General features: G+C 43.7%; 1 protein-coding gene across 1 annotated transcript in view; it reads right to left on the bottom strand.

Annotated features, from left to right (window-relative positions):
- The window catches only part of baiap3 (BAI1 associated protein 3), a gene marked incomplete at both ends in the record, with an annotated part of 35,121 nt that extends 19,405 nt beyond the window's left edge, over positions 1-15,716 (bottom strand). Inside the window, 8 exons of the mRNA XM_083649093.1 lie at positions 206-250; positions 1,168-1,381; positions 1,704-1,770; positions 3,519-3,578; positions 6,441-6,548; positions 6,737-6,820; positions 8,020-8,107; positions 15,583-15,716. Of these exons, the coding sequence (XP_083505219.1) occupies positions 206-250; positions 1,168-1,381; positions 1,704-1,770; positions 3,519-3,578; positions 6,441-6,548; positions 6,737-6,820; positions 8,020-8,107; positions 15,583-15,716 (800 nt within the window). The remainder of the gene's footprint in view (positions 1-205; positions 251-1,167; positions 1,382-1,703; positions 1,771-3,518; positions 3,579-6,440; positions 6,549-6,736; positions 6,821-8,019; positions 8,108-15,582) is intronic.
- Positions 15,717-24,876: the final 9,160 nt, after the last annotated feature.

Genomic DNA, 24,876 nt, shown 5'->3' with positions numbered 1-24,876 from the left:
TTCATAAATTCATAATGAAAGATTTTTCCACTCTGTTAAACTGTACAAAACCAAAGGAGATTTCATAGTCCACTTCAGTACAATATGATAATGTCCAGCCTGAAGTGTTGAAAGGATCCAAATAATAACTAATACTTCAGTCGACACATTGCTTTCATTCCCAGGGTTTTGATCGAATAGAGGTGCTGCTGTACACTAGTCTTACCATATGTCAAGATGTAAGAGATCATTGTGGACATCATCTATATCACTGTGAAAAACAAGCAAACAGAAAATAAATAATAATCTTCATTAGTAAACACTGACGATAAACAGCTCAATCCTTCAGTGCCTGTTCCACAGCACACACAGATGCCAATGGCCTCTAACGGTCACAGAATTATAGCACCGTTGGGCGGTAGTGTGAAACAAATTAAACTGTGAACTGAGCACGTCACACATAGCGACGCTCTACTTTACACTTTATAATTTATTTATAATTAACTCCTTTCTATGCCGTTTGTCTGTCAGTTTGTTTGTTAGCAGGATTGCAGAAAAACTTTCAAATTTTTCATGAAACGTGGTGGGAGGGTGTAGCATGGGCCAAGGAAGAAGCCATGACATTTTGGCATGGATCCGATCCGGGGCGGGGCAAGGAAGGGGGCAAGGGAAAAGGGGTTGTAACTATGGATAGAAAGGCCATAGAGAGTCGGGATTCGAGGGGTGGGTAGGGGGAGTGGCTAGGAGTATCTGGGTGGTGGCAGGGGGTGTGGTCAGGAAAGGGGGCAGGGTTAGGGAAAAGGGGCCGTAGCTATAGGGATAGGAAGGTCATAGAGAGTCTGGGTTCGAGGGGCGGGTAGGGGGAGTGTTCTTGTCAGGAAAGGGGGCAGGGCTAGGGAAAAGCGGCCGTAGCTACGGATAGGAAAGTCGGAGAGAGTCGGGATTCAGGGGGTGGGTAGGGGGAGTGGCTGGGGGGATGTGGGTGGGTCAGGGTTCTGATCCGACTCACAAAATTTGCATATCATAGCAGAGTGGAGTATGCACTTCTATTTTGAGATTGTTTTCTGCTTGCTCCATCCTCTGCTGTTGGTGTGACCGCCACGCTGCGTACTGCACTAAGTCAAATTCCTCGCTCGTCATAATGATGACTCACTATGGCTATTCAAATGAATCTTGAATCTTACTTACAAGGCAAAGTGCTGATCCCACACTGGGTTGAGTGTCTCGGGTTTGACCTCTGTGACCTGGATACACTGGGCGGCCAACACCTCCTTGGTGCTGGAGCGCTTCTCCAGCTTCTCCTTCCGCTTCCTGAAGCTGAACTTTCTCTCCTTCTTCTCCTCCGTCTCACGGGGGCTCTGGCCCAGCAGGATACCCAGCATGCAGTAGGGGTCGCTATACCCTGGCGGCCCGCGGGGGGTGACAGAAAGGTTACTGTGCACGCGCACACACTTTTATTACACCGATGATGCTGTGGCTGTCATTTCTTTGTGTCCTTTGTGCTGGTCGGCGTAATCAGTGACACGCTGATACCCCGCTATCTATCTGACATGAAAGGAGTTGATTGCGTTGTGAAATGAATACAGAATACAATGAGAGCCATTAAAACTGTTTAAACTCTGTGTTATGCTAAAGAAAAAATAGGAATATGTTGCTTTGAATCTTTCAAATCGCAGCAAACGTGTTGTTTTCCAATAGGAGAGGTAAGTTAATAAGTGTCTCACCATTTGCATCCTTGGCCATCAGGTTCTTTGCTTTTATAACAGAAACTCTCAGGGAGAAACTGGCTCGCTGTAAAAAGAAAAAACATAAAAATCTACTCAATAACAATCAATACGTCTATTCAATGATAACTCTGGATGTGAGATTGCAAGGCTAACTATTGAGTAAAGGACAGAGTATTTTCTTTTACACAACTCTTTTCTTCTTATTTTTTTTTATTTTTGTGTGTGCATTTTTGCCTTTAATTAACAGGACAGGAGGCAGACAGGAAAGGTTGGGAGAGAAAGGGGGGATGGCATGTGGCAAATGACCACGGGTCGGATTCGAACCCGGGTCGGCCACGCGAAGGTCTAAGCCTTTGTGGTACACACTCTACCAGGTGAGCCACCGGGAAAAATAACAATCCAGAAATCAATTCCTGTTCTCTTCATCAGGTACTTAATATCCAGGCTTCGTATGTCACCGGGTAGAAAAAGGTCACTGTGCAACCAAAGGCAAAATGATTGGAGAGAACATTTAAATGGCACAATACTTTTTTTTTTCATTGTGGTCAAAACCTTCTAGCAAGGATTCTAGCAAAAGAGGCCAGTATTTCTTACAGTGAGATTTGAAAGGTCCCCTGCAGTCAAGTAAGAAACAAGAACTCATACTAAGAGGCTTTCATGTGTTACAGGTCTTCCATAATGTACGACACGGAGAGAATCTCTCCAAGGGCCTCGCTGCACTCCAACTGTCTTTCACCTTTCACCAAGTACACACTTTAAACCCCGAGCATGAAGAAATATCACTGAGGCACTGGAAAATTCCATTTGTTCATAGACGGTTTAGTGATGCCAGTTTAGTCTATGACTGAAGAGTTCACTTCCAAAATGCTGAATATACAGTAGCCTAATAATGATTTTGTTGTTTGTTTTCTCCCCAACTGCACGCCATGGCCAATTCCCTCTGCTGTCCCGGCCGTTGCTCCACCCCCTCTGCCAATCTGGGGAGAGTTGTAGACTAGCACATGCTTCCTCCGATACATGTGCAGCCGCCAGCTGCTTCTTTTCACCTGACAGCGAGGAGTTTCACCAGCACGACGTAGCGCGTTGGAAGATCACGCTATTCCCCAGTTGCCCTCCCCCACGAACAGGTGCCCTGGCCAACCAGAGGAGGCGCTAGTGCAGGGACCAGGACTCATACCCCACAGGCTTCCCATCTACAGACATTGCCAATTGTGTCTGTAGCAACGTCTGACCAAGCTGGAAGTACAGCTGCTGGTGGTAGACGAGTGCTTTTACCCCTACACTACCCAGACACCCAAATTACCACAAACAAATGGGGACTGTCAGCCTCTCCCTGAGTCCCTGCCTTATACATTGTGTTAACAACTCTTATCCTACTGGCTTATCTTCGAAACATCGCACACAGAGACAACAGGGAGGGGGAGGGGCCAAGCAGCCACATCATTGCTGCAACACAAAGCAACAGGTTTCATGGGTGGTCTTTATTTTGAAAAAGAAAAGGAAATCCGCACACTGTTTTTTAAGCTCCCACGGTGAGTTTTTTAATTACAAAAAAGCAACGTGTCGACCCTCACGGGTCTTCATCAGGCTAAGTACAGAGATGGTCTTTATTTTGAGAAATAATGAATAATATAATGAAAAATGAAAAATAATGATATCTAATTAAAATGTAAATATAAAATAATATTGACTGTCAACATACATGGATCTGACGATCTGTCTCAGCTGCCACTGCACTATGGTGCCACAGTGCTAATATCTGAAGGATCGTATATTTAAGTAGAAACATGAGTTAAGAACACAGCATCTCACCTTGGATTCTCTGACTTTTTGGAGAATGATGTCATGCTCCTCCTCGCCCATATCAAACACCTTGGAGAGACAACAAAGTTTTTTTTTTCTTTTGTATTTCTGCAATGACAGCTCCTATCAGGAGTCTGGAAACAGTCTTATTGATACAATTGTAACTATTAGTGCAGTGCCCGTTCCCCTGCCTCCCCTTGCGCCCATTCACACATCATGCTCTCCCTCTCTTCACCCCCCGATTGTTCGAATTGCACAAAATTCGACACTGTACTTTCTCAGGTCCCAAGCAGCCCACCCGCCAAGATCGAAATGCGCCACTGCACTCCGTCGGGTTCCCAGCAGCGCACTCCCTAAGTTTGAAGTCGATCGGACAAATGGTTCTCAAGATAAACCGCTTTTTGAGTTGCCAGTAGGCGGCGCTATGCCGAATTGCACAAAATTTGGCACTGCACTCTGTCGGGTTCGCAGCAGTCCCCAAGTTTGAAGTCGATCTGACGAACGGTTCTCGAGATACGCGAAGGACAGACAGACAGAGAGACAGACAGACAGACAGACAGACAGAGAGACAGACAGACAGACAGACAGACAAACACACGCTCCTGCCTTTATTAGAGATTAGATAGCTGAACTGACAGGATGACCAGAGACCTCATAAACTTCACACAATTTCTCTTTCTCTCTCTCTCTCTCTCGCTCACACACGCATGCACACACGCTCAGACAGACACACACACACACACACACACACACACACACACACACACACACACACACACACACACACACACGTACTCAGACAGAAAACAATAAAATGGCAAAGCCGGCTTAAGGGTAGGCCTTCTTTACGACAATATTACAGGATCTCTGTCAAAAAAGGGGGGTGGGGGGCCAACCCGGATGTTAGCATCCCCTGGTTCCCTCGTCTGGAAGTCGATGGGATTTTTGATTACAACGCTGATAAGGTTATGAAACTGAGACCTGTGTGTTCAGCAAGATAATCTTCACAAATGAACACCACTTTTATGATGTTCGAGGAGTAGCCTTAATGTGATCGCCAAAAATGGCGATTGCCAGAAAACTCTTCAAAAATCATGAAAATGGTGTTCATTTGTGAAGGTTAATTATCTTGCTGAACACAAAGGTCTAAGTTCAATAAGTAAGGGTTAATGCACGACGAGGTGTACATTATCACTTTTTAAGGGACGACGCGAGAGGCGTGAACTGTCCGAGGCGAAGCTGATTGAAGACGGAAATACAGCAAGGCAGCCAACCACGCTGCAGGGCGAGTGCGAGTGCCTGCGAGTTTCTTGCTTAGACTCGTCGGTGGTGTGTAGGAACCTTGAGCCCGGCGCGAGCCGGGCCTTTGACAGAGAGAGAGAGAGAGAGAGAGAGAGAGAGAGAGAGAAGGTTCCTACACACCACCGATGAGTCTAAGCGAGAAACTCGCAGGCACTCGCACTCGCCCTGCAGCGTGGTTGGCTGCCTTGCTGTATTTCCGTCTTCAATTGGTCGATTTCGAAATGCCCCTCCTTCCCCCGCGCTATCTTGTCGCTCACCAGCTTGCAAAGCATGCTGGGAGACCTGGCGAGTGGACATCGCAGGCGACAAGACGAGAGGAGGGGCCAAAACCGAAATAGACCAATTGAAGACGGGAATACAGCAAGGCAGCCAACCAAGCTGCAGGGCGAGTTGCGAGTACATGCGAGTGCCTGCGAGTTTATCGCTTAGACTCGTCGGCGGTGTGTAGGAACCTTCAGAGGGAAATCTCCTCTTTCTCGCCGAGAAGAGCCTGGTGACGCGAGGTTAGAAATCTCCGAAACGAAAATCAAAATTGTAAATAAGAGTTATTTTTGATAAACTGAGCACACAGGGGTGATTTAAATAGTTACTTTGACCGACTCAATTTTTTTCTCAACTTCCAAAATTGTCATATTAACCCTTAACGGGGGTATAGAGCTCAAACAGCTCTCTTGATACCACTGTTGAAACTATGGCGCATTGATATGAATGGTGAACAGACCATTTGGCTGAATGACTTTACCAACTGTACATTATCACTTTTTAATGGACACCCTGCAGCCAATCAGAATTGAGTATTCACCCAGACCATGGTATAACATCTGTTAACGACAGACCTTATTTAAGACAGCTAACCAAAATCCCCATAAATCTCATTGACTTGGAGACGAGGGAACCAGGCGATGCTAACTTCCGGTTTTTACGATTCATTCTTGTGGCTCGCTATTGCGTCCGTGCCAGCACCTTGACAGCTGAGAAGACCTTGAAGAAGAACTTTAGACTGACAGCATCTGATATCACAGCTGAATATCAATACGCAGTATGCTCTGGCTTTGATGTTTAATGGGGTTTGAGCCAGGAGCATCTGCTCAGATACACGGCCGATTCACTGCGAGATGAGCCCAGACTTAGAGCGGCTTAGGGAGTCAAATTAAAGATGAATCTTTTTTCTGAGGTGTCCTCGGACAACTTAAAATTCCAAATGTACTCCTCTCATGTCATTTGATTTGCCCTTGGTGGAGAAGTGGAGGATTGGACTTGTGTGTGCGGTGTGCCCATGCATAGTCTTAGAAAATAATATAGCATGCAATATAGACAGACAGAGACAGACAGACAGACAGACAGACAGACAGACAGACAGACGGATAGATAGACAGATAGATAGATAGATAGATAGATAGATAGATAGATAGATAGATAGAGATAGATAGATAGATAGATAGATAGATAGATAGATAGATAGATAGATAGATAGATAGATAGATAGATAGATAGATAGATAGATAGATAGATAGATTAAATGTTATTGATCCCTGTGGGTATATTAGGTTTTTGCTGTAGGGAAAGTAAGAGGAGTCAGGGGAGAAAAGACAAATAGGAACACAGGCCAAAAGCTGAAAACAAGAGTACCTTGAGAAGATAAGTGAACATCTCTTCTTCACTTTTGACATATTCCGGTGAAGGCACCCCCACCCGGTTCACCACCGTGTACACAGCCTCCTCATAAAGAAGGTCCAGCTACATGAAATCACACAATCACTTTACTTAGTAACAATAATTAGAAAGAAAAACAGTCACATTGTTTTTCCTTGGCTGCTTTTTGCTCTGAGGCACGGCCAGAAAAACAGCAGGGGATATAAGACAGTGTGGATTCTGTTGTTGTGATATGAAATGCAGTGAAACAGAGAAACGCTGAGCAGATGAACCTCTCTCCTGCTGATTCTGTCTGGAAAAAAGGCCTGGTCGGCATGCTCAATGGGTGGCGGCATGGTGCTGGCCCCTCTCTGGCTCTGTGGAGAGACAGACAGACAGACAGAGAAAAAGAGAGAGAGAGAGAGAGAGGGGGGGGGGTGAGAGAGAGCGAAAGAGAGAGAGTTCAGCCTACCTTCCCATCTCAAAGCTGTGCTGACTGTGAGTCAGAGAGAGAGGGTGAACTTAGGTCACAGTGAGGTGTTATTGATGGTAAAGCCCTTAGCTCTCATTTACAATCACTTGGAAGCATTATTGATTTTCTTCGGACTGCCTTCGCAACCGCTTTATCAGTGGAGCACCATAAAGACATGTGCTGAACGTTAGTGTGAGTGAGATAACCACAAGTGGGAATAAAAAGTCACATACCTACTACCAGTCAAAAGTGTGGAAAAATGCTAATTTTATTATTATTATTATTATTACCTTTATTATTATTATTATTATTATTATTATTATTATTATTATTATTATTATTATTATTATTATTATTATTATTATTATTATTCACTATTTTTCCACATTTTAGAATAAGATATTGCATGACATATAATAACATAAATGAAGTTATGCAGTGACCAACAAATAAACAAATTAATTAAACAAATTAAAACTCTTATATTTTTGATTCTTTAAATTAGCTGCCCTTTGCGTTGATGGAAAGGCAAAGGCTTTGGAAAGAGATTCATACACACGCAGCCATCAACTTCTTTGTCTAAGCCTTTAGATCAAAAATGGCTTTAAGATCATGAAAAACACAGTACACATCAATCATGTGAGTCCAAACCACTGACTGGTAGTGTATGCTTACAATAATTCAAGTTCTTGGATGACTCTCCGAAGATGAAGCTCAGTCTGAACGTCAAACAATTTTTTTTTCTTTTTTTTTGTAACACCCCTTTGATATACAGTAATTTGGAGATGAACTGGTGGAGTGCTGTGTGAAAAACATCTATCTTTGCGTGGGCAGCCGGGGGGGGGGGGGGGGGGGGGGACTGGGTGAAACAGCTTGTGACAGCTGAGCTGCCAGTCTTCTGAGCATCCTACTCAAACTTGTCCTTCTGTCCGCACGTGTCATACTGGGCACTGTAGAGGGTTGAATGACAAGACTGTTTTATACCCCCCTCTGCCATGGTGGAGGAGGTGACACGCTGGCGGGCGTGTTCGTTCACCACATGCTATGTAAAACGTGCTTCCGGTGCAACAGAAGGAAAGGTTACGGGGTTCGCTGTGGGGTTACCTCAGCCTGGGCGGCCTGCAGCATGTTGTCCTGTTTCTGTAGGATGCCATTCATACGCTCAAAGAACTCCACGCTCTCCTCCGACACCCTGCCAGGCAGAGGAGACAGATTGACAAACTGTGCCATGCTAGCAAAATGACAGCTTCATCTTCGACAGTTTCCAACAGTGCTTCCCGACCTTTTTTGGCTTGTGGCCCCACTCTGATGTCACAAAACTCTAGTGCCCCCCAACATTCAAAACACAGACAATGTTTCAGTCAAATTAATTTGTTTTCAATCTTGTAATAGTTTGTAATAATATGTTGCAAGATTTAGACCACATTTAGGCTATTTCATGTATATTATTGTGGACGGCAGCGAGAACCATGGCCAGGACGAGCCACAGATCAGTGCAGAAAGTGAGGATTTTATTTTCCCAGTGGAGGATATGTACAGGTGAGCTTGTATTTACAAGGCTGCAAATTAATACTGAACAATGACTCAAATTAAATTATGAATAATGAAAATTGAAAAAGAGCTAAGTAGGCTACAAATATGGGCTATATGTGTTCAGATATCTGTTCTTGCACCATATCGCGGAACAGGCTACGTCCTACTGAAGGAAGACTTTTCTATTTATAGTGGGGGGTGGCACATATTATGGCTCTATCCATGACAATTATGTATATTAGCTGTTAGATGTTGCGCCAACAGAACATTTGAAGAAAGTATGAATGATGAATAAGGTAGGCTATATCAAAATATATATATCCCTGTGTATTATAACACAATAGGTCTCAACTGAAAATATGTATATAAAATATGATAATATAATCATTTATACGTGACAGTAAGGGGAAATCTGTGACATATTATGATGAAGCTACATCAGTCTCACTCGGTGTATTCCTGATAGGCTTCTGTGTGAATACACTGTCAGTTCACTGACATCAATGGGACCGTCTGCAGACACTGAGCGGAAGAGTCTGTCAATAAAGGTGATCGGCCTCCTGCCTGTTTTTGACAAACCTACTCTAGTCCATGACCTGCAGTTCATCTAGTCCATGACCTGCAGTTCACGCATCGATAGGAGCACCCTCCCTTTGACTCCTTCTCTTCCCATCGCCTCAACAGGCAAAATAGATATAAACGACGACTCTGGCTGATCAAACATATCCATATCGACCATGCTAATCTCCCGTCATGAACAGAGACCGGTGGAAAATGCAAATTATATTTTCTATCTCCTCCGGGGTGTGAGTGAATCCCTGGACTCCTGCCATTTGCTGGTTTCCCAGCCTCTGTTGTCATGGTGACAGAGGCACACTCAGGGAGGGAGGAGTTGGCTGCTGAACACCTTGGGAATCCCCCTGCACTCACCCCCCCAACTTTCTCACCACACCACTGTCTCCTGGCCTATGCAGAAAGAACCGAGGTGGACCCCCCCCCCCCCCCCCCCCCCCCCCCCAGACGCTGGCTCCTTCCTGCCTCTTGGCCAACCCCATCACATTATGCAGATGAGCTGTCCACATCGGCCCCGGTGCCGCCGTCACGCTCCTTTATTAGGGCCTTTGCATCACAGCAGGCGCGTGGCAGCGCGGCCGTGCACCCACTGACTCTGTCCCCGCGGCGCGGCGGGGGAGCGCATGGCAAACCCCCGAGGTATTGATGAAGACTAATGGCAGCCATGATGGGGGAGGGCCGCTCAGGGTCCCGCTGACGTCCAGCGGCAGAGGCACTCGGTTAAAAGAACATCCAGGTTCACAGTTTATAACGATAGGGCCCAAAGTGTCTTTCTTTATCGCTGCCAGACTCACTGCAAGGTACAGTATACTCTACAATGGTAGAAACCAAAAAGGTGATTTTTGGAGTATTATCATCAGTAGTCGATAGCTACCAAAATAACGAAGTATACCAACTACCAAGTAGTATCGAAACTATTATGTATTATGACATCACTGATGATGTCATAGGCACTGATATTGCGGTTTTTTGTTACACTCGTGCAATTGTGACATTGCTGATGTCCCAATATCTATGACATCATCAGTGATGTCATCAGTGATGCGAAGTTGAGCTGTGCATGCCAATAGTGCAGTCGAGGTCACGCAGCAGCCGACCTGTGGGCGAGGCCCCGCAGCGGCCGAGCTGCGTATGCGAGCTGCAGGACGGGCGAGGCCGCGTAGTGGCCGAGCTAGCGAGCCCGCGCAGTGAGCAAGTCTAGGAATTGGGCGCACGAGATGCCTAGTTAATTCAAATTGAGTTCAAACTAAATCTCTCTAAAATCCCCTAAAACTTAAAACTAAATCTCTCTCAAATCCCCTAAAACTGAATTCACATCTGTTCTTCTTATCTGTAACTCCTCAGTCAATATCTGTGTCACTCTCTTCGCTTGAAACCACAAAGAAAGTCTGGAATCAAGGAAACAAAGCCTGCTCCACTGACAAGGGATTTGAGACTGCTTTTGTGGGCTTATAGGATGTCTACATTATTACATTAATTCACATTATAGTGAAAATGAGCTTTGTTTTATTGTGGTATTAATAAATCTGAAACACTAAATTCTGTCCATATCCCTCTGCAGTCACCCTGGACTTTCTCAGAAATATGCCTCCCATCTTCTATCAGCCGAACAGCTTGAGGATTTGTCAAGGGAGTCAAAGGAGGCTCTTTTGTTAGCTTTGGGAGAGACCTGCTTATGTGACAGACTGATCATCCAAATACAGTTAATTCTGTATTGATAGAAAAACAATGATGCCGATATCCAAGCCAGTCTCCCCTCTCTCTCTCTCTCTCTCTCTCTCTCTCACACACACACACACACACACACACACACACACACACACACACACACACACACACACACACACACACACACACACACACACACACACACACACACACACACACACACACACACACACACACACACAGAATAATAATCTCATATTAGGTTGCTAGGAAACAGGTTCTTTTTATACAGCCATTTATTTTTATACTAATTTATTTACCGAACTCATTCAAACGCTTCAATGAGGTTTTCCAGTCTGGAGTAGAAATTAGTAACGCACACTGTAGGGCTGGTTGATATGACTTCAAATCAATATCACGATTATTTCAAACTTTTACTTTGATTACCATTAATGATAACGATTTTTATGTTATACACCAATCCCCTCCCCCCGCCTCTTCTTTTATTTTGCTCGGGTTTATTTGTTGGCTCTGTGTTTTTGCTTGTGTCATCCAATATGCCAACTAAACAGCTTGGCTTTGAGTAAACGCGTACTAACGTTACTGTAGTTGAACAGGGGCACTAAGCTTGCCCTAATATTTCACCCTAACCTTAAACAATCATCAGTCCTCATGCGGGGCGGAGGAACGTGACTGAACACGTCTATTTTTTTTAAAGGAACACACCAACATTTTGAGAGATTCACCTATTTGCCACATTCTAGAGGAGATAGACGTGCTTCTCTTCTCTTCTCTTCTCTTCTCTTCTCTTCTCTTCTCTTCTCTTCTCTTCTCTGTGCATGCATTAGAAAGTAGCGACGCGTCCCTCCTGCTAGTTGGCTTAGCACAATGACTGGTAGTCTGCGGAACGGGCTAGCCTACCCACGTTAAGTCACCAAATACAGATTCCAACAGTGCCAAAACGTTCTTAATATGGATACACATTTATATATTATTTGCATTTATTTGCATTTTTGCACTGTCTCTATAGTTGTTATATTATGTATATTACCTCAATGTTTTATCTATTACCTCTTCTCTTTTATTATGTTCTTGTACTTGTATTTGTACTTGTACTTGTGCTTGTGGTACTGTTGCTGCTGTGGCACCTGATTATCCTTAAGGCGATTAATAAAGTGCTATCTTATCTGATCTTAATTTGAATTACACATTTGATCGTGCAGCGGATGTTACAGGATCATAACATGATGATCATTATGATCATAACATTCCTTCAGATTCTCTATCAGTCCAAGTCCTCCTGCTGCTTCCCCACTTCAAATGGATCCTGTAAGAAAAAGAAAAATCCTTGTCGTGTTGCAGGTCAATGGTCGGTTTGCGTGGGCAACTCTAACGTAAAGCACTTAACCAGTTTCCAAAGACCACCGGTGACTACAAGACAACACGTGAGCAATTAACTCCTGAGTTGTGTTCCCCATCTGTTTTTCATCAAACGAGGCAGCACATTAGCATAATGCTACAGCTACGGCGTCTTCACTGCCTCCCAGACTGACTGAAGGACTCCCGCCATGTATTACCTAGGCAACAGGAAAATCGTTCCTGGATATTTTTGGACAATAGCTCATGATTGTAAGTTATACTAGTATTAGTATTATTCTAGTATTACTAGAATTTCTCTTTCATTGCACGGACATACAGTATGTCTAATAATGACATATTTGCAGTGGAGAGCTTGGCCTTTCATACCGTTGTAATTGCTTTGATAATTTTTCATTCAGGAACAATGAGAAGCTCAATCCAGTGACACCAAAGAGTCAAATCCATGAATGGAGCTCAAGATTCACACAACACAATGGAGCCGGCCCTTTGAAAAAAGCAAACCATTAACAGAATATAAAATACAAATTCAACTACAGTACGTATATTCCTGTGGGGTCTACCCCGTCAGGTGCCCATTTCCACGATTTGGCAGCGTCTTGTGTATTTTGTGAAGACCTAATAGCCCCCTCGCACGGAGGTAAAAACATAATTCGCTCAGCTGAATCTCCAGTGAGTCAATCTGGGCTCTGAGAGCTCAGGTGGGGGCTGGAGCCCCTGAATCCACCCTGCCTCGTTAAGTGAGCGGGCAGCCAGGTCAGTGTGGCTCTGGATGGATAACGAAGCAGATCAACAGCCTGTCACTATAATGATGGGCGGTCAGCATCTCCTTAGTGTGTCCCAGCATGAGGACTCAGTGGGAAGGCTGCAGCATGGGCGAGGGGAAATAAAGTGAAATGCTGAGAACGCAAATAATGTCCTCCTCGAGCTGATTCAAAATTACATAATGACAAATTAAATAATTAAAAGATAGGATAAAATAAGATACAACTTTAATGATCTCCGTGGGGAAATCAGCTTCTTGATACAGCGGATAATAAAATAGGGCAAAGGGAAAATATGGTGAGAGGATGAGAGTGAATCTGGGGCATTAAGCATAATGCAGTGCAGAGTGAAAATAAAAAATGAATAAAATCAAAATAAGGAATTAGGCTACAGCACGTATTACAACAATAAAACATGAGTGAACACAAACAACAACAACAAAATGCATGAAAGGAAAATTATGCACAAGACGTGAAAACAGCACTAGGTCTTGGTCTTTCAGATGCTCAACAGCATTGCATGTTTTTCTTCCATGTTTAAAATAGCATTTCACATTTTGGGAGTTGCCGGTGTTTAGGTTGCTATAGAAACCTCAGGTCCACACCATTACTTTTGCCTTTGACATCAGATGACGCTCCCAGACACGACTGACAAATCTTGTGATTTCGCCTGTGCCGTTCCACGTGTTACTACTGTACCAGCACCAGTGGCTCCTGCATTACATTACTGGCTTTCCTTGGGAAGCTAAGCAGGTCTGGCCTAGGATACTCCTTGGATGGGAGACTGGTGCTGGAAGTGGTGTTGGAGGACCAGTAGGAGGTGTTCTTCCCCTCTGGTCCGAAGAATAATCAGATCTGATGAATAATCTCCCCAATGCCCCAGGGCAGAGACAGTGAGCACTGTCCTTCGGATGAGACATTAAACCGAGGTCCTGACTCTCTGTGGTCATTAAATATCCCATCGGCACTCTTGGCAAGAGTAGGGATGTAACCCCGGTGCCCTGGCTAAATTCCCAAACAGGCCTTCCTTCAATCATGGCCTCAAATCCCTCCTTACTTAATTGGCACATTCAGTCCTCAACTCTCCACTGTGATGCTGATGTGTGGTGAGCGTTCTGGCACAAACTGGCTGCCGTGCATCACCCAGGTGGGTGCTACACATCGGTGGTGGATGAGTTGAGTTCCCTCCCCCTCCCTCCCATGATATGTGAAGCACTTTGAGTGTCTTGAAAGGCGCTATATTAATCTAATCAATTATTATTCATTATTATTTCTCAACTGACAGAGATAAGTTTGATCATAATGACTGAGTCTGTCTCACTTTATGGAGCGGCAAGATAGGATATCTTCATCACTCAGATAAGAACAGACAACAAAACAATGTGATGTAAATTAATACACTACTAATAACGTCTGCGATCCCTTACAGCATGACTGTGCATGCGCTTGTATGGTTGATGCGTCCTTGGGGAGAAGCAACTTGTTCACAGCAAGTCCCAACTCTGGAGTAAATGCCAGGCACATTCAAACATCGTGTCTGGCAAGAAATTATGGTCTCTGGCTACAGCGGGACAGGACAAATGAGTAACAGACATGAATCATTGCTTATGCGGTACCGCTGTCTATTCGAAAGGCTGCCATTATCGTTCTGAGGCCCCCATCTCCCCTCCAAAATAGGCATGTTCCCATTACTGAGGCTATTACCTGTCCTGAATGGTAACAATCACACAACCATTATCTATCACATTCCCATGCAGGGCTTTATGGCAGTAGTTGCTATGGCGCACAATAATTAATGTTTGATCCCTTTTAAAGATCCATGCAGCAATTTCTCCTTGGGGGAAAAATGGCAGATTTGTTGAAACATGTGTATATGAATACACAGTTCCCTCTCACAGTGACTCAAGTAAGGCTTCATAAATTGATTTGTTTGTGTGTCTGATAGTAATGCTTCACATTGCAGATATAGGCAGCTGATTGGACAACCAGACTTTCTTTATATTACAACACTTCTCAGATCATAATTTAGATACATGATACTTTCAGGCTACAACCATCTGCTGGCCAGTATGTTCTGGAGGATTTATAGTTGATATACAGTGTATTTTCAACAGGCAAACACTAGCACTAACTGAATCAAACCAAACATGATGTAAAGTGACCAATGTGAGACAGCGGTCAAATTAATGAAACAGAGGAACCATGCACAACGCTTCCATCTTTTTAAACAGTGATTCTCAACCTCTTTCATATCAAGAACCCCTCAGTTAGTCCACAGGCTGACATTTGATGAGATTTTGTCTTTCCGACCCAAAATCTGAGAATATTGTTTTTGTCAGATATGATTTTGTCCAGAATTCTGTGACTCTGTATTGCATGTAGAGAGAATTATAACCAAAATAGTCATTCTTCTAAAGTGCATTCATAATAGTGAAGTTCAACAATTCAGGCACATCCAGACAAAAAACGTTCTGGTGCTGGACAAAAAAGTCACTATGCGCACAAAGGAGAGATATGTCCGCACACTGGAGGCTCCAAGTAAATGGTTTTATAGCAATGTTTCCATCAGCCGGATCTTTTTCAATATTAAAAAATTCAGCAATTTGCTGATTAAAAAAAAAAAAAAAAATTAAGTAGCTACCCCAGATGGTCCCCGAACCCCACGTGTGTGTGAGTGTGTGTGTGTTCGTGCGTGGATGTGTGTCTGTGTGCGCGTGCCGTGCATGTGTGTGTGTATGCAGCTCTGTCTCACCGGTGAGGTTTGGGGTCAGGAGCGTGGGACAGAGGGCTGCTGCCGGTGGGCGACGGCTCCCTCCTGCCCCTCAGCGACTGGCTCCTCTGCACCTGCCGCAGCACACTGCTCTTTAAGTCCAGCAGTGTCGTCATGTCTCCTCACCTGCTGCATGGACACACACACACACACACACACGCGCGCGCGCGCACATGCACACAGACACACACCCATGAAGGCCTGGCAAAAGCGCTGTCACACCGGTGTCGTTGCGGCAGCAAGTCACTATAGTTTGAAACAAGGTTATTACAGTTAACTAAAAGTAAACAAAAAATGAAAACTACGTGTGCAAAAACCATGTTAGTTAACCTAAGTAAACACACACACGCACACGCGCACACACACACACACACACACACACACACACACACACACACACACACACACACACACACACACACACACAGATACTTCACAGAAAAAGAAAAACTAACTGAAATGAAATGAAATAAAAAGAAAAAAAGAAATGTCTTTAGTGTTTGTCAATTTGGTCGAATTTGTCAACACAACAAGCATAAGGAGGCATTAGTTCAGTTTATTTGTCATCTATGAAGGTTAAAAAACAAATTTAGCCCCCCATCCCTCTCGTAAAAATGGGACAAAGTAAAAAAAAAAATTGAGAGCCCTAAATCCAAAATGGCTACCACCGGCTATGTTGGAAATTACCTTTTCAATGGTTTGGCTGCAAGGTTCATGGATTCTGAGACTTTTTGGAATGAGGAATGAGGAATTCATCCTGTAAATGAAGATGTTTTGATGATTTAACCTATTTTTTTTTTTTACTTTTGTCCAAGATGGTCACTGATTTTCAGCTCCAAAATGACTATTTTTCAAGTAGAGCCTTCATATTAGGCTCTAATGAAAGCTCTGCTCGTGCTGAGTTGAGTTATAAATAGTAAAACAGTAAGTACATCTCAGAGGTAATTTTTTTTCAACATTTCTGGTTCATGAGAAAGAACAGGTCACTTGTCCTTTCCACATAATGATCTAAAGATTTGGCATCAGGTGTCAGACGGATTGTACACTGCACACAGTTTGTGCCACTTGGAAGCTCTAGCCTGCCCGCAGCTAACATCTGCACTCTCACCATATAGATGGAGAGGACAATTCTTTCATATCAGCCCTGGCTCTGTCTTCTAACTCCACATTCTTACCCAAACATTCCAAGAGCTCTCTTGCCTCAGGATCAATCATCGCCTTCTCCAACACCTTCTTCCCGTGGCCATAGAACCCTGAGGTGTGCTCACTGCAAGTGATCACATGGAGAGGTATGATGATGTCTGCATGGGAAGAAGGTGTTGGAGAAGGTGATGACTGACCTAAGGCAAGAGAGCTCCTGGGACCAGTGGGTGAGAATCTGTAGCTAGAAGACAGAGTCAGAGCTCATATGAAGGCATTTGTCCTCTCCATCGTCTATGGCAGTTGTTTTCAAACTTTTTGTGTCCAAAGCACAACAAAGGGCAAGCCAAAATCTAAAGGCACACCTACATGTATATTAATATCCATCCAAAATATTCCGCAAATGCTTTTATTCACTTAACAAACTAATTTGAACCTTCATAGATTGAACATGATTCTTTTGTAAGTGTTTTTGACCCTTTTGCAGGTAATTTTGAGGTTAATCAGTTAGAATAGTGACATAATTTTATATGTTTGTTTCATAATAAATCTATAGCTGTCTCAATTTAACGCCTGGTTGTCACAAAATCCCATCCCACAGCACACCTGGACTTGCCTCATGGCACACTATTTGGGAACCAATGGTCTATGGTGAGAGTGCCAGTGGATATTGTTTGCCCATGTATTCCAATAAACACCTTTATCTTTCAATTCAATTAATTCAGAAATTAGTGCCTATAGAGATAAATTAGTGTCCATAGCGAGCGGAGGTTTGTTTCTCATGAACCACAAATGTTGATCCTTTTGACCTCTGAGATGACCTCTGTGTACATAATGTTGTTTTACAGTTTATAACTCAACTCAGCATGGGCACAGCTTGCATTAGAGCCTGATATGAATGCTCTATGACAATTTTGAAAAATGTACATTTTGGAGCTGAAAATCGTCTTGATCTTGACATCTCGACATCAATTATGAATTCCTCGACCGAAAAAAAGTTAGCTATTTTGGATTTAGGTCTCTCAGAAAATGCCCGCATTTTCGCAAGAGGCATGGGGGCATATATATATATATTTTTAAACCTTCTTAGATGACAAATAACCTGAGGAACAAACCTCCGCTTTCCTCTATCACGGAACTGCTGGAAATGACCCAACTAAAATACCCCCCATATTATTATGAAAAAGTCAAACTAAACTAAACATTTATAAACAATAAAAACTAAATTGAAACAAGCAATCCCACTGTTGAAACTAACTGAAACTAAACTTAATTGAAACCAAAAATAAAAAACGACGTGAAAAAATAAAATAAAATTAATGAAAAATACAAAACTATAATAGCTGGTTTGAAAGACCTCTGTAAAGTCAATGATACATCAAATTTTTCAGTTTCAAAAACATATTCAGTCATGTTTATGAAAAACAGTTGTTCCAGCGGTACAGTTGGTGTGAGATATTCTTTTGGTCTAATGGGCTGCATAATTACCCCCTAGCTTAACATAATTATACTCTTCCTCAGCAGAAGGTGTGTTCTATTTCTGTCCAGGCCTGGCTGATGCCATAGGCTGTGCAATTTATCCTCCAATTTATCCTTTTTAGTTTTGTCAGTTCAGTCACTGACTCTGAACTTCGGAGTTCACTGACTCTGAACTTCAGAGTCAGTGAACCTTCATTTACTGTAGTTACCGCACTTTATATAAAATAGCTTCACAGAGTTGAGCGGCATACCGCCCATGCGCTGGGTACAGCGGAGCGCTGTGTTCAGGAAAACAAGGAAGTTACTCGGTGCGGATTTGCTACGAAAATGACGTTTCACGTAACTATGGATTATTATTTCATCACGTGGTGAGTACCCAATGTCACAACATGTACATAGAGCTTTCTGGCACTGTGTTTTGTTGACTTTGGACGGCGATATCGATACCGACATTATTGCACCCAGAGGGCGCAGTTTCCCCAATAGTGAAACTTGGAAAAGTTGCTGAATGGGGCTTTAAATATTAAAGTTATTTGTTAAAAAAGCCTTCTTTTTTTGATAATTTTGTTATTATTCATTTATTTTTAAAAATTACATAACACAATCACAATATGCCACAGATATCTGCAAAAAATAAAACCTATACACATATACATTTACATTTACATTACATTACGTCATTTGGCAGACGCTTTTATCCAAAACGACTTACAATAACACATTTTTGTCAGCAATAGAGCAATCAACTATGCAACACAGTCTATGACAACTACAACTTCTGAAGGAATAGTGGTAAAGTATATATATATATATATATATATATATATATATTATATATATATATATATATATATATATATATATATATATATATATATATATATATATATATACAGTATATATATATATATATATTTTATAAGAGAGAGAGAGAGAGAGAAGGAAGGTAGTTTCAAGAAGGGCCCAGATGGAGCCTGAAAAGGTGTGTCTTAGTCTTTTCCGAAAGATCGGCAGTGATTCGGCCGTCCTGACCGAAGGTGGAAGCTCGTTCCACCATTGTGGTGCCAGGGACGAGAAGAGTCGCGAACAGGATGAGCGACTTTTGAGCCCCCGTAGCGGAGGAGGGGCGAGGCGTCCTGCACTGGTGGAGGAGCGGAGGGAACGGTGAGAGATTTGGAGCCTGACCATAGATTGTAAGTACAGGGGGCTGTCTGGTGTACTGCCCTGTAGGCCAGAACCAGTGTTTTGAATTTAATGCGTGCCGAGATGGGAAGCCAGTGAAGGTCACGGAAGAGGGGAGTGACATGAGAGAATTTGGGTTGGTTGAAAACCAGACGGGCTGCAGCGTTCTGAATGAGCTGAAGCGGACGGATGTCAGCGGCAGGGAGGCCGGCCAGAAGCACGTTGCAGTAGTCCAGGCGGGAGATGATAAGTGACTGGACCAGGAGTTGTGTGGCTTCCCTGGTGAGAAACGGGCATACATATACTGTACATACTGTACACGAGCAAACACAATCAAAACATAATCCCCCCTCCCCGCAGGACCCACCCACCAACAAACCCACAACGAAATTAGCTCACAATAGTACATGTGCCCTTCAGCAAAAAGAGAAGGAAAAAGAAAAAAGAAAAAGACAGTCAATCATGGAGACGCCCATCACGCACGGCTTCAACAAAAGCATTCCATGACGTGATATTTTCTACTTTGGCGCCATGCATACGGGCCACCGACATCTCCATGACAGCCAGGTCCACAGCTGAAGATGCCCACTATTCAAAAGGCAGAGTATGAGGAGCTTTCCATCTCTGAGCTACTTTTTTTTTTTTTGCTGCAGTAAGCTAGGCCCAACCACAGCCAACGCCTCTGCCTTGTGAAATCATTCAACAACATAACAACAAGGGACAGTGACTCTCAGAACTGTGGACATCATACAGACATCATAGAGAAACAGCCGAGCATTCCCATATGTATAAAGGTACCAGGGGTTGCCAGGGGCATAATGTACAGTTAGGGCTTTGAGATAGTTTCACCTTAAATAATTTGTGAGGGGTACAGTATAGCCTATGGGCGTAGTTATAATGAATCAATTGTTGATTGGGGTTCCTGGAAGACAATATGATATTAATCCACACCATATCCCAATTGATTATATTAGATGAAATGGAACGATCCCTACTCCAGCAAACATTGGCTAGCAATGGTTTTTCTGCAGCATTGGTGATAAAGGTATGAAGACTAGAGACCAAGCCCTTAGTGCTCTTGGATGCACACATTTTATGCATGGGATGGCTTTTTAACTCTTCGCCCCAAGGAACACCGTATGAACAACAGTTCTAAATGTGGTGATAAGATGAGAAATGATAGGGCCATAGCTGGATCTACAGGTTTTGAGAGGAATGTTGGAGAAAAGAATGTCGTGGAGTCTGCATGGGCTGCACTGTATCCGTCGCCTATCAGTAATCAGTGAAGTTGCCCCCACTAAAATCAGTATCGTCTCAAAAATCCCATATCGGTCGGGCTCTAGTACCACCTTCGCCTCATTTGGAGCTTGGAAAAACCCTGATGGCATATTTTCATCTTTGTGCCCTGAAAGCCTGAATGATTCCTGGAGACAGGGATAGCGGAACGCATCTGAACTTGGGGGGGCCGGGGGGCGTGTCGGGGGGGGGGGCGTGTCGCCCCCCCCCCCCACACACACACACGTCTGTGAACCACCATCATTGATTATTATTATTATCATCATATAAAGATTTTGGTCGTTTGAAGCCAGATTCATATAGAAATATCTAATTTTAAATTAACATTAGGATTAGACGGTTGTGATGTCAGTATTCCGTCTTAACAATCATATATTTGCTCCTTTTCTCACTCACTCCTATGTCACCACCTGCTCTCACTGCAGGGTTTGAGATTCAACCTTTTTTTATCACCAGCCAATATGGCTAGATTTTAAAGTTACGAGCCAATTAATTTCAACTAGCCAAAATGTTTTTCTTGAAATAAACCAGAATATGAGTGCGACTGGGTTTTACAGCAGGGCTATTCAACTAAATTGTTCAGGGGGCCACATTGTCAGAAACCTAAGGGACCGGGGGCCGGACCGTTCCCCGAGCCAGTACACTTGACACAATGCGCCACCATATTTTCGCAGCCGCGCTGGAACTATTATTAAGTAGGGGGTGCTGTAAGGAATGGAATCTCGGCAGCGTCAAAGAAAATTTTATGTTTTTTGGACTTTTATCCATATTTAGAAGAATATTTGATTTTAAATTAACATTAGGATTATACTGTTGTGATGTCATTATTCAGTATCTTCTCCTTTTCTATTATTAGTATTAGTATTAGTATTCAATACTGAGTATCTCATGAAAAACTATTAATATTGCATCTTTTGTGTTTAGCTCCGTCTCACGGCAGGCCCGGCTACAGAACCAAATTACAGAGGGGGCCTGCCCCTAGCTTGGGGGGGACAAGGTACCCAATACAAGGGGGGTCCGGGGGGATTCTCCCCCGGAAGAAGATTTTGTACATTTTAAAGTAAAATTCGTCAACCTGGTGCATTTGAGAGCAAAATGAAGAGGCTAAATCTATGAAGAACTACACACATCTCTAATGTGTTGTGACTTTACAAATAATTAGGCCTAAACAATTAATATTAAATGTATTTACACATTGTGCACAAATTGCATTCATTGTGACAAATTTACAATAGTTAATATCCAGCCAGAATCATTGCAAATGGAGGTTCAAAGTAACAGTTAGCAATAGCATTCAGTTAATCAATGCCTAATGACAGCCAGATTCCGTTTTAAACTTTAAAACAGAAAAACGGAAAAACGTTTTTAGCACACACAAAAAAAAAAAAAAAAAAAATTGAATGGGGGGGCCAGTTTAGGGAATGGGGGGGCCCGGCCCGGTCAGGCCCCCCTCCAACGTCGGGCCTGTCTCACAGCATTGTAACATTGTAGTGCAGCAAGAAAGGAAAACTACTGTAAACATTTGAACCATATTTCTTGTTTAGAACCTATAGCTAGCAACATCGCCATCTCCTGAAAAACATTAATATTGCACCTTTCTTGTGGCTACATCACAGCATCTACTGAAAAACATTTATAGTGGATCTGACTTGTTTAGTTCACTTTAGATTCACATCACATCTGAAAAACAACCAGTCGAGTGTAATAAGTAAATGAGGTTTAATTGTAAAAAAAAAATAAAAAAAAAATCTAATTTTTTTTTTTTTTTTTTGGGAACTGAAATGTACCCGGGCCCGGGCCCGTGTGGCCCGGGCGGTTCCGCCATCCCTGCCTGGAGATAACTATAAGAGAATTGGATGGCTCTGCTGAGAACATTGCTAAAACAGTTCAGACAGGTGTTTTAAAAGATAATAAAGAATTTTAAAATCATGTCTTAAACTGAAGGGCAGTGAAAAAAGGATCCGCACACCTTTGGAGCTCAAGCTCCAAGGATGTGCGGATCCTTTATTTTTTCACTGTCAGGTATTTTGATCCAGCACCCAACCCAATGGGTTTCTTTGGATGTGTGTGTCTTGTTTATCTTCTTCATTAAACTGAAGAGCAACCAAATGAAGTGATTGTAGACAAAAGGGGTAATGCAACACACTCGCATTCCGCCCACGTAATATATCACCAGTACCCTTGTGCGCAAATATGATAGGCCGACGGACCCACACTCATGTAATCTGTCAGACGCATGCAAACCGGTGTGTATTTTTTCCGTACCACATGTATTGTCCATCTATTAACATGGGCGAGAGTCTGTTCCGGCAGTTTTACCGGATACGCACAGAGCTGTAACGCATCTGGTGTACATTGGATGTAAGGCTAAGTTACGCCTTGGGAGGCACAGCGGGGTCAGGAGGCTTAGGTTTAGGCATTGGGGAGGGTCTCTTAGGGCTAGGCACGGGGGTTAGGTTTAGGCATTGGGGAGGGTCTCTTAGGGCTAGGCACGGGGGGGTTAGGTTTAGGCATTGGGGAGGGTCTCTTAGGGCTAGGCACGGGGGGTTAGGTTTAGGCATTGGGGAAGGGTTAGGCACGGTGGGAGGGGGTTATGTTTAGGCACTGGTAGCCCCTTTGTTAGTGTTAGGGTTTGGATATGGTGGAGGGCTTAGGGTTAGGGTCTGCAGGGGAAGGCTTAGGGTTAGGGTCTCCAGGGGAAGGCTTAGGGTTAGGGCCTCCAAGGTACAGTAGGAAGACCCCCGGAGGGGGTCAGCTCCAACCTCCAACCCCACGGCATAACTTGACCTTTGCCTCACCCTGACCAGGTGCGTCCGTGCTCATTCCATAATATGCCTGAGGCACTTGTTTAACGGGCCGTCTGTGGGTGTAACGGCTTGTTTAACGGGTCGTCTGGGGGCGTGACGGCTTGTTTAACGGGCGATCTGTGGGTGTGACGGCTTGTTTAACCACCATCTGTGGGTGTGACGGCTTGTTTAACAGGCCGTCTGTGGGTGTGACGGCTTGTTTAACGGGCCATCTGTGGGTGTGACGGCTTGTTTAACCACCGTCTGTGGGTGTGACTGCTTGTTTAACGGGCCATCTGTGGGTGTGACGGCTTGTTTAACCACCATCTGTGGGTGTGACGGCTTGTTTAACAGGCCGCATGTGGGTGTGACTGCTTGTTTAACGGGCGATCTGTGGGTGTGACGGCTTGTTTAACAGGCCGTCTGTGGGTGTGACTGCTTGTTTAACGGGGCCGTCCGTGGGTGTGACGGTTTGTTTAACGGGCCATCTGTGGGTGTGACGGCTTGTTTAACCACCGTCTGTGGGTGTGACGGCTTGTTTAACCACCGTCTGTGGGTGTGACAGCTTGTTTAACCACCATCTGTGGGTGTGACGGCTTGTTTAACAGGCCGTATGTGGGTGTGACGGCTTGTTTAACGGGCCGTCTGTGGGTATGACGGCTTGTTTAACAGGCCGTCTCTCCGTGTATCATATTTGCAGGAGGACAGAGTGGTGATATACATGGCCAGAGTGACAAGGGGCTGGGTAATGTGAGCTTGCAGGCTGCAAAATTTTGACCAGTTCAAAACTCTACAGAGCATTACAGTAGTTTAGTCTACTAGTAATAAAGAAACACATTAGATTTGCTATTAGACTTTAAAAAATTACCTGCCCTCAAGTGTTCTTGAGATAATAAAAAGCAGATTGGATAACAATTCATGTACTTGCCAAATCGGCATCATATAACATCTATAATCACGCTTGGATTCATCTAGTGTCCTCTAGAGAGAGAGTGGCGTCAGCGGAGGACCAAAATGCGAGACTCATTAGACAATGAACAGCCAGGAATGGGTCTCGCGCTACTTTTGCATGCTAAAATAAAGCTGATAATGTACAATTTGATTCAAGGGATGAAAAACCCTTTCAGAGTACAACACAAACTGTCTATTTTCCTGCAACTCGACAGTGCTGCTTAATCCAGGACCTTACTTCCTGGAACTCTTGAGAGTAAAAAACTGGTCCATTGGAGTGAATGGAGATGTCGGAACTCTTCTATTATACGGCTCTGGATTCATTGTATCAGGTCTTCTTTTAGGGCTTCAGCATGACAAGCATTTGACCAAAGGAAACACAAAGCAGACATGCCTCTATAGCATCAGCAGATCAATTAGCTCGAACATTCACACTGAGGTG

The sequence above is a fragment of the Poromitra crassiceps genome (assembly GCF_964638095.1).
Source record: "Poromitra crassiceps genome assembly, chromosome: 13".
Taxonomy (NCBI): Eukaryota; Metazoa; Chordata; class Actinopteri; order Beryciformes; family Melamphaidae; genus Poromitra; species Poromitra crassiceps.
The sequence above is the reverse complement of the archived record's forward strand: the minus strand, read 5'-3'. Positions and strand labels throughout refer to the sequence as shown.